Below are 15,219 nucleotides of genomic sequence, written 5' to 3'. Positions count from 1 at the left end.
TTTTGTGTTCTAAATTATTTAAGTTGTCAACTAGATGTCTCATCACCTTCAAATATTGATACTTTAAGGTATATACCTCTAACAAACAAGGACATTCTTCTACAAAACCACAACAATCACAATCAGGAAATTAAGTGAAACAGTACTACTATCCAATCCTCTGTCCCCTTTCAAGTTTCACTAATTGATCCAACAATGTCTTTTGTAACAAAAGGATCCTATTCAGACTCATGTGTTGCATTTAGTTGTCATATCTCTTTGGTCTCCTTCAATCTAGAAGAGTTTTTCAGTTTTCTTTTGATTTTCATGGCCTTTTGAAGATAAAAAGCCAGTTATTTTGTAGAATGTCCCTCAATTTTGGTTTGTCTGATGTTTCCGCATTGTTAGATTCAGGCTATATATCTCTGGCAGAGGTTTCACACAAGTGATGTTGTTCTCACTGAAGCCTATCAGGGAGTGTGCAGTTTTGATTTTCCACCTCACTGATTCTGTTTACATTGTTAACTCGATTAAGGTGATACCTGTTTGGCTTCTGCACTCTACTCTTTTGAGTACTTTATAATTAATAAATATTTGGGAGGAGGTACTTTAAAATTATATAAAGATTCCGTCTGTCATCGACCTTTCTATTCATTTCTCTATTTGTATCAGTTTGGATTCATGGTTCTTATTTTATTATATGTCTAATAATTTGTTACTATTGTGTATTTTTGCTTAAACTTTCCTAGATTTGGCTAGTGGGTGCTCTTTCATGCTAGCTCCTCTCTCCTTTCGATGTGCTCTCATCTTTCTTTGAGTCTTTCTTTGTTGTTGTTGGCTTTTTTTGTTGTTTTTTTGTTTGTCTTTTTGTTTTTTGAGCAATAAAATGACTCAGGCTCATCTTTTGTTTTCTCTAAGCCATATCTTTAAGGAGTCCTAGTTTCTTTAGAGGAGAATGGTATTTAGAATCCAAGATCTGAGTGTCAGATGTGTTCATTGCTTTTGGGGTGTTGTTGCTCCAACATACTCAAACGGACAGGCCTAGGGAATATATGTACGCATACACACATATACCTAACACTTATGCACATTTATATCTTTATTTCTGTATACATCTATACATACATCAACAACTATGGGTTCCAACTATGGATTCAGTTACAATACAACATCACAGAGTTCATTTTATGTTTTTCTCTTTTCTGACTGGTACTGCTCTTCACTGGCAGTGAGAAGCTTGACTCCCATTATCCTTGCTGTGTTAACTTATTTGATCAATCCCCCTGTATGTAACCAACCTCCAGTCACTGCCTCAGTTGCCACCATCACCCCACGCCTCCTTACCCTGCCAGTATTTCAACACCCTGCTGGGACATCCCCTCTTAGGTGGGTGCACTTCTCACTCTGCTCTGGCTCTGATACAATGCATTGGGCAGCTATCCTACACGGATGTCCTTTTTACATTGCTGAGGCTCTGACCCCTTTCAACAGGCCCTATCCCCCCTCACCCCACCTGGGCTCCCTCTGGCAGCCCACCCATGTGGATCTCCTTCCACCAACCCTAGTAAACCTTGGTTACATTTCATTCTGATTAGGCTTAAGTTTATCCCAAATGATGTTAGTTTCAATTTGCTGCAACATTTTGATCCAACTGCTACACATTTTTTTTCTGAGATGCTGTTTTCTTTCAGCCAATAGTATGTTTTAATAATCAGGGATCCATAGCCTTCTCAGCCATGGCTTTCAAAGGGGCATTGGCATGACAGTGTTTCTTTAATCAAATGGATTAATTACAATGTCTGATGAATGGTCCAATGGCATTCACTTAATACAAAGCCAAGTAGCTTTACAAAATCTGCAATGAATAGATTCTAGGGTCTTCAAATTGAGCCAGGAAGACAAACTCCCTGGGTGTTGAGAATGTATCGAGTGGGCAGTGCTGATTATTGATCCAATTATACGTTGAATACAAGTGGGTGGAAGAATAAAAGTGAACTGACAGTCCTGAGGGTTACAAATACCATCCCCATCTTCTTTCAAGGACTGCAGAGAGGTTTAAAAGAAAATAGTACTTGTGACAACAATATTAAAATGTATGATTTTTGAAGGCAATGTTTTTTGACTTCCAAGCAGAATTAAGGTCTAACTACACTCAAAAACCTCAGAGGAAGACTCTTCTCCCTTCCATCCTCTGACTTGGCTTACGAAAAGAACTTTGTAAACTATAGAGTATGATACTATGATTGCCGTTATGAGGTGGTGGTTGTGGTATTTGGGTAGGATTAACAGATGTTACTTCTCTTTTTGTGGCATGTTCATTTGTGATACTTGGGGCCAAGTCAGGCTTGGTTTTCTTGGCCGATGTCAGTTTTTTGTCTTTCCAGTGTTAATGACAGCTGTGAAAAATGCCTTGAGCTAATTTTCCTTGAATTTCAGCCATCCCTTGTTCTTCTACAGGTTTTTAAGGAAAGTATGAATTTTTTATGCCTTATTTGCCTATGTAACAGAGGAAACTCTTTGTGAAGCATTTTAGATATTTTGTCTCAATTTGTTTTTTTACATGGAAAACACTTTACCATAAGAACTAAACCACTACCTGAGACACTATGATAATGTCTATATGTTGGTATTCTTAGTCCCTTCACTCTTTGTGGATGAAGACATTACAAGTAAGTAAGACAGATCTATATTTGATTCTACCTAGTGTCTCGGCTAAGTCTTTTTATTTCTCTGACCTTCACTGCTTCATCCTAGCTTTCCGCTTCACAGTGATGTGATCCTAGGCAGTTATTAACCTTTCAGTGTCTGTTTTCTCATCTGCAAACCAAAGATAATAATATTACCTGCCTAATTAATAGGTTTTTGTGAAGATTAAATAAAGTAATGCAGATACAGGGCAATGCCCAGTAAATAGTCAGCATGTGGTAAATGTTTGCTGTTCCTACCTCTTATTTAACAGTTGGATTTTACATGTGTTTGTAGTTTTTCTTCAATGGTAGCATATTTGCATCAGCCATGGGATATTTTGGAGACTATGCACTGCTTCAAAGCTGTGCTCTCTATAGAGGACATATCAGGAAAGGCAGTTGGCTTTTTTATTGCTACCAACCTTGGTCACCAAAAGGATTTGTTTCCTTTTCCCATTGAGCAGAGGAAAAGTTGAGGAGGATTAATTCTTCCCTCTACCCCGAGGTAACACCAGGCTTTGGAGAAATTTTATAAATTCTGGAGAGAGTAAGAGGAACTCAGTCTTGGAATAATAGCAGGATGCATATATGTGCTGAGCCATGTTGAAAACTTGCTGAAATTGGAGACATGAATTGGTAGTTGCACCAGGAGGTGCAATTATGTGAGTCTCTTCCACAGTACTTGGGGAAAAAAAGCAGAGAAAAGACCCTGAAAAAGAATATATATATATATATATATATGTATAACTGAATCACTCTGCTGTACACTTGAAACAAACACAACATTGTAAATCAACTAGACTTCAATTAAGAAAAAAAAAGAATGTCCTTTCAATGGCAAAAAGTGTAAAAGAACTGAGTATCAGAAGCCTAGCTCTGACTAGCATATATGTATCTAGAAAAAGGTATCTGAACCTCGGCACTATTGGCATATTCTTTGCTGTGGAGAGAAATGCTATGCATTGTAGGCTGTTTAGCAGTATCTCTGGCCTTTACTCACTAAATGCCAGTAGAAAACTCCCTTTCTCACCCTTTAGGTGAGACCCTGCTTGCTGTTAAAAGGAGAAGAAGAAGAACTGATTCACTTCATTGTACAGCAGAAACTAACACAACATTGTAAAGCAACTATACTCCAATTAAAAAAAAAAAAGAATCAGAAGGAGGAAGAAGAGGAGGAGGAGAAGGGCAAGGGGGAGGGGAAGAGGAGAAAAGGGAAAGAAACAAAGAGTTCTAGCCCAAAGTGGTTCTTCAGTGCCTTTGCAACTGCCCTTCTGTTGGGTCTTCATGACATTTCACTCGACATGCCTGTCTTCTCTGTATTTCCTTTGGACTCAAGCTATGCTCTTCTTGCCTAATATTTATGTAACAGGACAAAAGGCTCAGAGCAGTTCTATGACTGGCCTATGACAGCACAACATAACCTGTAATGTATGGCAAAGAGGATAAGGTTGCAGATGGAATTAAGGTTGCTAATCAACTGACTATAAGATAAAAAGATTAAGCTGGATAATCTGGGTGGATCTAACATAATCACAAGGGTCCTTATAAATGAAAAAGGGAAGAAAAAGAGATAGTGTCAGGATGATGCGACTTAAGAGACCCAACTGGCCCTTACTGACTTTGAAAATGGCGGAAGAGGGCCATGAGCCAAGGAATGTGAGCAGCGTCTAGAACCTGGAAGAGGCAAGGAAAGAGCCTCCAGAAAGGAATGCAGCTGGGCTAATGCCTTGATTTAGCCTAGTGAGACCCATCTCAGACTTCTGACCACCAGAACTGTAAGATACTAAATTTGTGTTGTTTTGAGTCACCAAACTTTTGGGAATTTGTAATGGCAATAACAGGAGTCTTATACCTACCCCTTGAAATGTCGTGGTGTGTATGTATCTGAAGTCCATCAAACTACCCGCCCCAGGCTTGTGAGTACCACCTTGCCCTTGGATCACTGTTTGACTTGGTTGCACTGGCCCTGGGCAAGGTTGGATGAGTTGGTACCCTGCCGTCCTCCTCTCACTGAGCACATATGGTTGGCTGGAAGCCATGGAGAACCAATATGGGGCCAAATTCCTCCTGAATGGAATAAGGAGGCCTGTTTCAGCCCAGAGGTGAAAACCTTGGTTGGATCATCCCAGGAAATTCTCAGGACGCCTGGCAAGCAGCCTAGTTTGCAGCATTCGCTCATTGATGTGAAGCTTGAGCCTCTGAATGGTTTCCCCTTCCAAGGGCAGCCTGTGCAGGTGAACTGGAGAAATACCTTGACACCTTCTTGGGCTGACTTACTTCCTCTGCTCTCCTGGTTTCCTTCTGGGTGAGTGGAGGTAGGCTTAGGAAATTAGAAAAGCGCTAGAGAGACCTGCAGACTCAGAGTGGCTCATGGTTGTTTGGTCCTATGCATAGCCTCATGGTACAGATGAAGGAACTTGTCCAGGGTTGAACTAGCATTTGAACAGACCATTTCCCTTTGTGTGACTTGGCAAAGAGAAAAATTGCATGTTACTTTCTCAAATGGAAGCCCTAGCCGGGCCTGGAAGAGAATCGCAGAGACCTGCTGAGGAGTCTTGGTAGAGCAATAGTAGGAAAAGTTCGGGAACTGGGAAAGGCTGGAAAGGGGGCAGCACTGAGCTGAGGAGGGTCAGGGAATGGGGTCCTCTCTGCCCCATTCCTGAGCTCAACATTTTCCGCCTGTATGAAGGGCTGGCCTGGGGGCGCCTCTCACTCGGAGTCCCGCCCAGGGTGACTCTCCCCGGGGCTCCCCTATTTGGCCGGCTTGGCCGGGCTCTGGGCGGGGCCGGCGGAGCGCGGGGGTGGGAGTCCCGGAGCAAGATGCGCGGAGCTGTCTGCGAGGAGGCCTGGCGCCCAAGGCAGAGGGGTGGGGATCGGGGGTGGGCTGCGCCCTCCCGCTCTGACCCATTCCGCACCCCACGGAAAGCAGACGCTGTCAGCTGAATCACTCCGCTTTCGGGAGGAGGGAGGGGACGGAAAGGTAACCAGCCCCTTTCTGCTTAAAAGAGCAAAGGGAGATCGTGGGCAACCTTGCAGCTTCCCCCTCCCCACTCCGGGACCATGCACCCCTGCATCTTCTTGCTCGGCCACAGGCGAGGACTTGATTTCTTGAGCTAAAGCTTGTTGACTTTTCTCTCCGCAACAACTGAATCATGCCATGTGCACAGAGGAGCTGGCTTGCAAAGCTCTCCGTGGTGGCTCAGCTCCTGAACTTGGGGGCCCTTTGCTATGGGAGACAACCTCAGCCGGGCCCTGTGCTCTTCCCGGACAGGAGGCAAGGTTAGTGGCTTTTCTTTATTTCCTTTGAAAACCTCAGGGGTAAGACGCGTGCAAAGTTGGTTGCTCTCTTTTCCCTTCCCCCACTCGGCTGAACTCCGCAAAGCCGTTTGACTGAGTTGCGAGGAAATCTGGGCTGGGAGCATCTTGCATTTCAGTGCTTAAGGTGTAGATTCCTTACTTTTTACCGAAAGGCGAGGATCCACATCTCTTTTACACTAAGGATGCTGCAGTGAAGACTCTAGAGGTAGCTAGGAACCACCCCCCAACTGTCTCTTTTGTCTCTTCTGAATGCTGCACTGTTTCAATCCCTATTTTTCAGATTCTGAAAACGGAAAATGATTTTTTTTTAAAAAGTTCCAACCGGCCACTGGCAGTCACTGCCATGTTTTTAGTTAGTTTGAAACTTCTGGTGAGGTAAGGGGAAATGTGATTCCATCCCCCTGCTGAGTGAGCTTGACTGTGTTTTCCTGGAAAGATTTAGGGCTGTGTTGTAAAAATAACAGACCTTTTAGAGAAAATTTCCTACCATAGGGGCGCACCTTTCCCTGTCCTGTCTTGCTGGTCACAGCTGGCTGCTTCTCTTTCAGAATTTCATGCTATAGAAAGCACTGGAGGAGTTGTGATGGAAAATTTGTTATTATTATTATTGTTGTTGTTATTATTATATATTTTTAAAGCCTAACACCCTGAGCAGGATAGTATTGTTGCCTCTGTTTTTTATATTGGACTTGCAAGGGTCAGACACACTGTCCTGTTTGGTGGGGAGTTCGTTGGACTTCTGAGGGGAAGCAGTCATGGCAGCAGCAATGACCTGCGTGGCTGGACCGTGTCCCATGTGCCAGGACCGCTAAGGCGCTCTGGTGTGTCAGCCTCTTGACCACTGACAACAGTTGCCTGGGGTGCAGGGACCACTGTTACCATCCCTGCTTTACACCCATAGAAGCTGAAGCTTGGGAAGTTTATGGGCTTAGCTATGGTGGCGTGAGGTTTTAAACCCAGGTAGCCAGACTCCAGAGGTTGGCTTCTTACAGTCAAGCAGCATTGTCCTAGAACAATAATAGGGACAACACACACACACACACACACACACACACAGACAGCATGGGGTTAGCATCCATTAAGTCCTGTGTCTGCTGACAGTGCTCAAGTCTCGGGAAGCTTCCATAGCTTCCTGACCCCCTTTAATACCCAAGACCACTTGGGTGGCAAACATCACCAGCCTGATCTTGTTGAGGGTTTCTGCCTACGTTGCAAAGTTCAAATACTGCTGGAGACCTCATTTGTTGCTCACTTCCAGAGCCATCAGAAGCAGGTCCCTTTGCTTTCCTGGGAAGCCGGAACGGGCAAACACTGGGGTGAGATGTCAGTCAGCCAGCACTCGCTTGTGTAAACGGTCCAGATACGATCTCCCACCCCCAAGTTTAAAATAGCGTTTGTTGTTCTTTGAAAAACAGCCCTTTTGTGAAAAGTCTCTCTTTTGCTGGCAGCACAAACAAAGCCTGCAAGCACTTCCCAGGGCATTTGGAGATGATTTGGTTCAAAGACACGCATTCTCCTGGGTTGGTTTTCAGCTCTGCTTGCTCCGCATCTTTGTAAGCCAATTCAGCTTACTGTGGAACAGACACCACTGGGACTTGCCTTCTCCTCTCTAGAAAGTGAGAGATGGTTGTCTTTCCTGGCCACCTTTAGGGTTATGGGCTGAGAGGAGTTGATACCGAAAAATAGCTGTACAGTACTCTGAGCTTTTTAGTGACGCACAGATATATAGATTTAAAAAATAATTTCCAAAAAAATTTTCAGATTTTAATTAAAGACCTAAATGTAAGACCTGAAACCACTGAAATCCTAGAAGAGAACATAGGCAGAACACTCTTTGACATAAGACGTAGAAATATTTTTTTGGATCTGTCTCCTAAGGCAAAAGAAACAAAAGCAGAAGTAAATAAATGGGACCTGATTAAACTTAAAAGCTTTTGCACAGCAAAGGAAACCATCAACAAAATGAAAAGACAACCGACTGAATGGGAGAAAATATTTGTAAATGATATAACCAATAAGGGGTTAAGATCCAAAAAAAAAAAAAATATATATATATATATATATATATATATATATATATATATATACACACATATATATATGTATAAAACTCAATATCAGGGGCTTCCGGGTGGCGCAGTGGTTGAGAATCTGCCTGCCAGTGCAGGGGACACGGGTTCAAGCCCTGGTCTGGGAAGATCCCACATGCCGTGGAGCGACTAAGCCCGTGAGCCACAATTGCTGAGCCTGCGCGTCTGGAGCCTGTGCTCCGCAACAAGAGAGGCCACGATAGTGAAAGGCCCGCACACCGCGATGAAGAGTGGCCCCCACTTGCTGCAACTAGAGAAAGCCCTCGCACAGAAACGAAGACCCAACACAGCCATAAATAAATAAATAAATACATAAATAAAAAATTTAAAAAAACCAAAAAACAAAACTCAATATCAAAAAACCCAAACAACCCAATCAAAAAATGGGCGGAAGACCTGAATATACATTTTTCCAAAGAAGGTATATAGATGGGCAACAGGCACATGAAAAGATGCTCAACATCAATAATCATCAGAAAAATGCAGATCAAAACCACGATGAGATATCACCTCACACCTTTCAGAATGGCTATCATCAAAAAGTCAACAAGTAATAAATGTTGGTGAGGATGTGGAGAAAAGGGAACCTTTGTACACTGTTAATGGTAATGTAAATTTGTACAGCTACTATGGAAAACAGTATGGAGGTTCCTCAAAAAGCTAAAAATAGAACTACCATATGATCCAGGAATTCCGCTGCTGGGAAAATATTGGAAGAAAATGAAAACACTAATTCAAAAAGATACATGCACACCAGTGTTCATAGCAGCACTATTTACAACAGCCAAGGTATGGAAGCAACCTAAGTGTCCACCAACAGGTGAATGGATAAAGATGTGGTATATATATACAATGGAATACTACTCAGCCATAAAAAAGAATGAAATTCTGCCATTTGCAACAATGTGGATGGACCTAGAGGGTATTATGCTTAGTGAAATAAGTCAGAGAAAGACAGATATTATATGATATCACTTGTATGTGGGATCTAAAAAATAAAACGAATGAACATAACAAAACAGAAATAGACTCACAATTATAGAGAATGGACTAGTGGTTACCAGTGGGGGAGAGAAGGGGTAGGGTTAAGATAGGGGTAGCGGGCTAAGAGATACAAATTACTATGTATAAAATAAATAAGCTACAAGAGCATATTGTACAGCACAGGGAAATATAGCCATTATTTTGTAATAACTTCAAATAAATAAATAAATAAAATTAAACCAGAAAAAAATTCAGATTTTTAAAAGTCTTTTCACCAAAATATTTGTTCTCAATCAACTCACCAGTGGATTTACAAGTAATCCCCATTTGGTGCAAAAGAGAAATTTCTGAGCAGATTTCCATGTAGAACTAAGAGAGAGAGAGCAAGAGAAGTGAGAGAATGAGAATGAGAATGAGGGCAAGCTAGTTAGAGAAGGAAATTCTTTTTTTTTAATTTAATTTTATTGAAGTATAGTTGATTTGCAATGTTGTGTTAATTTCTGCTGTACAGCAAACTCATTCAGTTATACATATATATACATTCTTTTTCATGTTCTTTTCCATTATGGTTTATGGCAGGATACTGAATACAGTTCCCTGTGCTATACAGTAGGACCTTGTTGTTTATCCATTCTCTACATAATAGTTTGCATCTGCTAATCCCAAACTCCCAACCCATCCCTCCCCCAACCCTTTGGCAACAACAAGTCTATGCTCTATGGCTGTGAGTCTGTGTCTGTTTTGTAGATAAGTTCATTTGTGTCATATTTTAGATGCCACATATAAGTGATATCATATGGTACTTGTCTTTGTCTTTCTGACTTACTTGTCTTTCTGACTTACTTATCACTTAGTGTGATAATCTCTAGGTCCATCCATATTGCTGCAAATGGCATTATTTCATTCTTTTTGATGGCTAAGTAATATTCCATTGTATATATGTAACACATCTTCTTTATCCATTCAACTGTTGATGGACATTTAGGTTGTTTCCATGTCTTGGCTATTGTGAATAGTGCTGCTATGAATATAGGGGTGCATGTATCTTTTAAAATTAGAGTTTCATCTGGATATATGCCCAAGAGTGGCATTGCTGGATCATATGGCAACTCTATTTTTAGTTTTTTGAGGAACTTCCATACTGTTTTCCATAGTGGCTGCACCAATTTACATTCCCACCAACAGTGTAGGAGGGTTCCCTTTTTCTCCACACCCTCTCCAGGATTTGTTATTTGTACACTTTTTAATGATGGCCATTCTGACCAGCGTGAGGTTGTACCTCATTGTAGTTTTGATTTGCATTGAGAAGGAAATCCTTAAGGCTTCCAGGCAATAGGATGACCAGAGCTTTGCCTCCACATGACCTGCTTGCTGCTTCATAATTAAGCAATCTCCCTAGAATTCCATCTCCACTCTGATAACATTTTTGAATTGCATCCAAATTCTGACCATTTAAACTTTCAAATTACTTCAGATGTCATGTCTGCCATCCTCCTTATTTTTGCAGATGAGGAATGAGAGGCCCAACTGGTCCGTCAGTCAACATGCATTTACTGAGCACCTACTAACTGCCGTTCCAGCAACGGCATCAAGGGAGTCACACAGGATTCTGCAGTAGGAGGCCAACTCAGAACCTCCGTGACTATTAAGGTTCCTTCTAGTTCTAAGGGGCAGGCAGAGTCGGGATTTTAGATATAGGAAGGACCATGGAAATAAATCCAATCCTTTCTGGGACTAGAAACAGGTAGATTGGGCAATCTCTGCCCACTATTCCTTCCACATCGCTCAGTGGTGACATACACAGTTGTGTGATGACCTCCACAAGGCTCCCAACCAAGTATCAGAACAATAGGAAGTATTAATCTTGCACACAACACATGGCCTCTCTTCTGCAGCTGATGATATCCCCTCAGGTTCGTTTTGCCCCGTACTGCTTACAAGTCACCAGTCACTTCCATGATCTCTTTTGCTGCTGACAGCTCCATGAAGTTGAGAGGGCCGGCACTTCACCCCATGTTAGAGACATACTCCAGGCTGCGTGGACTTGGGCAGAACCGAGGGAGCACTGCAGTGTGTTTCAAGACCAATGTCATAATCATGTATTTATGCCATTTGCAAAAAATAACTTCTGCAAGGAGGAAATGATTTCAGATCTTAATGTAAGAAGAGCCTTCACAGGGCTTCCCTGGTGGCGCAGTGGTTAAGAATCTGCCTGCCAATTCAGGGGACATGGGTTCGAGCCCTGGTCCGGGAAGATCCCACATGCCACAGAGCAACTAAGCCTGTGCACCACAACTACTGAGCCTGTGCTCTAGAGCCCGCGAGCCACAACTACTGAGCCCGTGAGCCACAACTACTGAGCCCACGAGCCACAACTACTGAGCCTGTGAGCCACAATGGCCCAGCCTTGTTGACACCCTACCTTGATGTCTGGCTCTTGGTGGTTGACCCTTGAGAAGTAGTGAGAGCAGAGGTTAGGAGGGTGGGCTCTGGGGTCAGATCGCTGCAGCAGGAATCCTCACTCCTCTTTATTGTCTTTTTACAGAGGTGGGGATGAAGGCTAAGACAAGGGACACTTGTTAATAATATCCCAGATAATTGTGAGGATGACCAAGACCAAGTTGGTATACTCTAAATGCCATGTTTGACCATAGAAATGGTAAAATTTAGGAGTTATTATTATTTCCTGACATCTTATTTCTCCATCCCTGTCATATCCCCTCTGAGCTCTGCTTTCTATTGGCCAGGATGATAGCTAGCTAATCTTCCAAACTAAACACCTACTGAGAGAAAGCCAAGATGAGTGCAAGCCTCTCCCCATCGCCTGGAGCTTACACATATTTAAGGCCACAGAGATCCCTAGTAGCCAAGGTTCTATCTTTATTTCTATATATTTTTGGCTGCACCTTGCGGCTTGCGGGAATCTTAGTTCCCCGACCAGGGATTGAACCCTCGACAGTGAGAGTGCAGAGTCCTAACCCCTGGACCGCCAGGGAACTCCCCCAATTTTCTATCTTTAATACCAAGAATAAGTAGTTAGTGTTTAGAGAGTGAGTGTTATCTGTCAAGCACTGTTCCAAATCTATTACATATATTACTACGTTGAATTCTCACAACCACCGTAGGAGGGGAATACTATTATTGTTATGCCCATTGTGTAGATGAGGCAGGTGCAGCTGGGCCACCCACGGAAGCCACACTCTGTAAGTGGCCTCCTGTTTCCATCCACACCTATTGGCAGATGTGGCTTAGCCGCTTCCTTTGCAGTAAAATCAAGTAGTGAAACTGGTCTTATCTCCCATTACTTCACCCGATAAAGAGGCAGTTATTTTCTCCATTTATTGCTGAGTGACTTGAGGCCTCTTAAAGAAGTCATGCAGTTCTTTTCTTGTCAGATCATCATCCCCAGGGGCAGTGCTATTACCTCTCCTCTGCTATCCCCGCTGCCAAGTGCAACTGCTTATGTACACAAAATGCAGTGGCCAAGAACATGATTTTGAAATAGGAAGCACAAGATTTTAATCCAAGTAACATTGCATGTTGGCTCTGTGACCTCTCTTACATTCTGTTTCTTTTTCTATGAAATGGGGATAGTAACTGAATCTGTGTCACAGAGTTGTTGTGTGTATTAAATGAGGAGTATTGTAGCAAGTGTTCATTAAATGGTTACTATAATTATTATATGATTACACAGCCAGCTTATGCTGGCTCTCTTAAAAGCACATTAGATCAAAAGCAACTGGGTCAAAAGCTGTATATGTATTTGCTCTTTTATTCTTTGGGCAATAGGTGCTGGGGTTTAGGCAAGTTAGTCTTTCATTTTATATTTAAATCATGTTTAATTCTCTGAGATGTATCTTCAGAGACAGGTCCTATAAGGCAGCGGTCCCCAACCTTTTTGGCGCCAGCGACCAGTTTCGTGGAAGATGATGTTTCCATGGACGGGTTGGGGGGTGTTTGTTCAAGCTGTAATGCGAGTGATGGGGGGGATAGTTCAGGAGGTAACGCGAGCAATGGGGAATGATGGGGAGCGGGCAATGAACCTTCGCTCGCTGGCCCCCCTGCTCACCTCCTGCTGTGCAGCCTGGTTCCTAACGGGCCGCGGACCAGCACCGGTCCGCGGCCCGGGGGTTGGGGACCCCTGCTATAAGGGTCATAAAAGCTTCTCTTGAGAGGAGTCAGCATCAGGACAGGACCACGTACAGGGGGTACCATTGCAGGATAATGGCTGTATTCAGTTGAATAAGACTTTTTCTGCCCCTTACTGCTCCCCACTGCTCCAACCCTGGAAGAGCCAGAGACATCACTGTAAGTCATAGAAGAAAAGAACAACATGAGGGAAATACTAGAGAAGCTGACTACATCCAACCTCAGCCAGCCTGCCCATTCCCCCCTGAGGTCTGAACTCTGAAGGGCAGTGAAGCTCTGATACCAATGAGGTCCAGATATTCCTTGGGGAGCAGGCAGTACAGAGGCCTGAGTCAATTTGACTCCTAGTGCGTGGTACATTAGCATTATTAATTTGTGCAAAACACCTTTCTTGTTTTGTTTATTTATGCATTTTGGTCCCCATTCTCCACTCCCATTCCTCCACATAGAAAACCATTTTAATGGGTTCCATGTGTATTTTTTTGTTCATGTATGTTCTGGCAAACTCTGTGTTATTGTTTCCGCGTGTAATTTCCATGAATGTAAATGGCTCTGTATTAACTTGTTTTGTTTCTTATTTTTCACTGAGCATTGTTTTTAAGGTTTGTTCATGTTGCTTTGTGCTCTGTTGCTCTTAGTTGCTGCAGTCAGAAACAAGGGTCTGGACTTTTAATAGTCTCTTAAAAATTGAGACTATTGGTTAGTACCTAAGAGTGAAAACTGTGCTCTGTCTCATATTTCCCTCTTTCTTTCTTTTATTGAAGTATAATTGACCTACAACACTCTGTTAGTTCCAGGTACACAACATAGTGATTTAATATTTCTATACATTTCAAAATGATCACTGGTAAGTCTAGTTACCATCTGTCACCATACAAAGATATGACAGTATTATTATTATTATTACTATTTTAGATTTTAGCAGAAGAATTTATTTTATTTTTATTCTTTAAAATTTATTTAATTAATTTATTTATTTTTGGCTGAGTTGGGTCTTCGTTACCACATGTGGGCTTTCTCTAGTTGTGGCGAGCGGGGCTACTCTTTGTTGCAGCGCGCGGGCTTCTCATTGCGGTGGCTTCTCTTGTTGCGGAGCATGGGCTCTAGGTGTGCGGGCCTCAGTAGTTGTGGCACACAGGCTCAGTAGTTGTGGCGCATGGGCTTAGTTGCTCCACGGCCTGTGGGGTCTTCCCAGACCAGGGCTTGAACCCGTGTCCCCTGCATTGGCAGGCGGATTCTTAACCACTGTGCCACCAGGGAAGCCCAGAAGAAGAATTTATTAAAGGGATCCTGGATCGCTCGAAGAAATGCCGGGAGAGCTGAGAGCCAAGTGTGGATGCTTTGCAGGAGGAACAAAGGTCAGAATATGGCTGCCTTTGCTGCCACTGCCTCTGCCGTGTCCTAGACACTTCACCTTGTGATGCTCATCCATTGGGTCTGGATGCTGGGTGCTGCTTGCGAGCCCCAGCTCCTCCTTCGTCTCGGGGCCGCTACCATAATCCCTGCTTCTTGGTATCACTGCTTCTGGATTCAAAGTCTAGGCAGTGCCTCTGATGAATGAAACATGAGTGTACGGGGTGCTCCAGAGCTGCTAGACTGGTGAGGGACATGCTTCCTGCACTTGCATCTTCTCTCCTGGGAGGTGGGCTCTGTTCCCAAGACTCATGATAAGGAACTCCCCAAATGTGGTAAAGACGTTCAGATGCAAGGCAGCCATAGGAACAACAAATGGTCATCTTTACATCTACCGTATGAATGATGCAGCTAGACCTGGTGGAGGATACAGAGGTGAATCACACCTAGAACCTGCCTTCAGAGGCCTTATAGACTTGGAATCCTCTTCCTTTAAACGTGTACATTTATTTGGCACCATAGTTTGCAAAGCCCTCTCACTCTCATTGTTTCATTAGCTCCTCCAAACAGCCGTGTAAGGTAGACAGAACTGATATTATCTCCATTTTATACTTGAAGAAGCGAAGAAGTTAGGTGATGAGCCCAAGGTCCCACTGCTG

The 15,219-nt window shown here is 43.1% G+C and overlaps 1 protein-coding gene across 4 annotated transcripts in view; it reads left to right on the top strand.

The window, feature by feature from the left end:
• Positions 1–5,504: 5,504 nt before the first annotated feature.
• Positions 5,505–15,219, top strand: part of ADAMTS12 (ADAM metallopeptidase with thrombospondin type 1 motif 12) — a 369,738-nt gene continuing 360,023 nt past the window's right edge. For 2 of the 4 annotated variants that reach the window (XM_082382159.1, XM_082382157.1), the window contains exon 1: positions 5,505–5,945. In XM_082382159.1, coding sequence (XP_082238285.1) covers positions 5,819–5,945 — 127 coding nt within the window. In that variant the 5' untranslated portion in view covers positions 5,505–5,818. The remainder of the gene's footprint in view (positions 5,946–15,219) is intronic. The other 2 variants (XM_082382160.1, XM_082382158.1) reach the window with 1 other exon arrangement.

The sequence above is a fragment of the Balaenoptera borealis genome, assembly GCF_965194805.1.
Source record: "Balaenoptera borealis genome assembly, chromosome: 2".
Classification (NCBI taxonomy): domain Eukaryota; kingdom Metazoa; phylum Chordata; class Mammalia; order Artiodactyla; family Balaenopteridae; genus Balaenoptera; species Balaenoptera borealis.
This window is presented reverse-complemented; position numbering and strand designations above follow the sequence as displayed.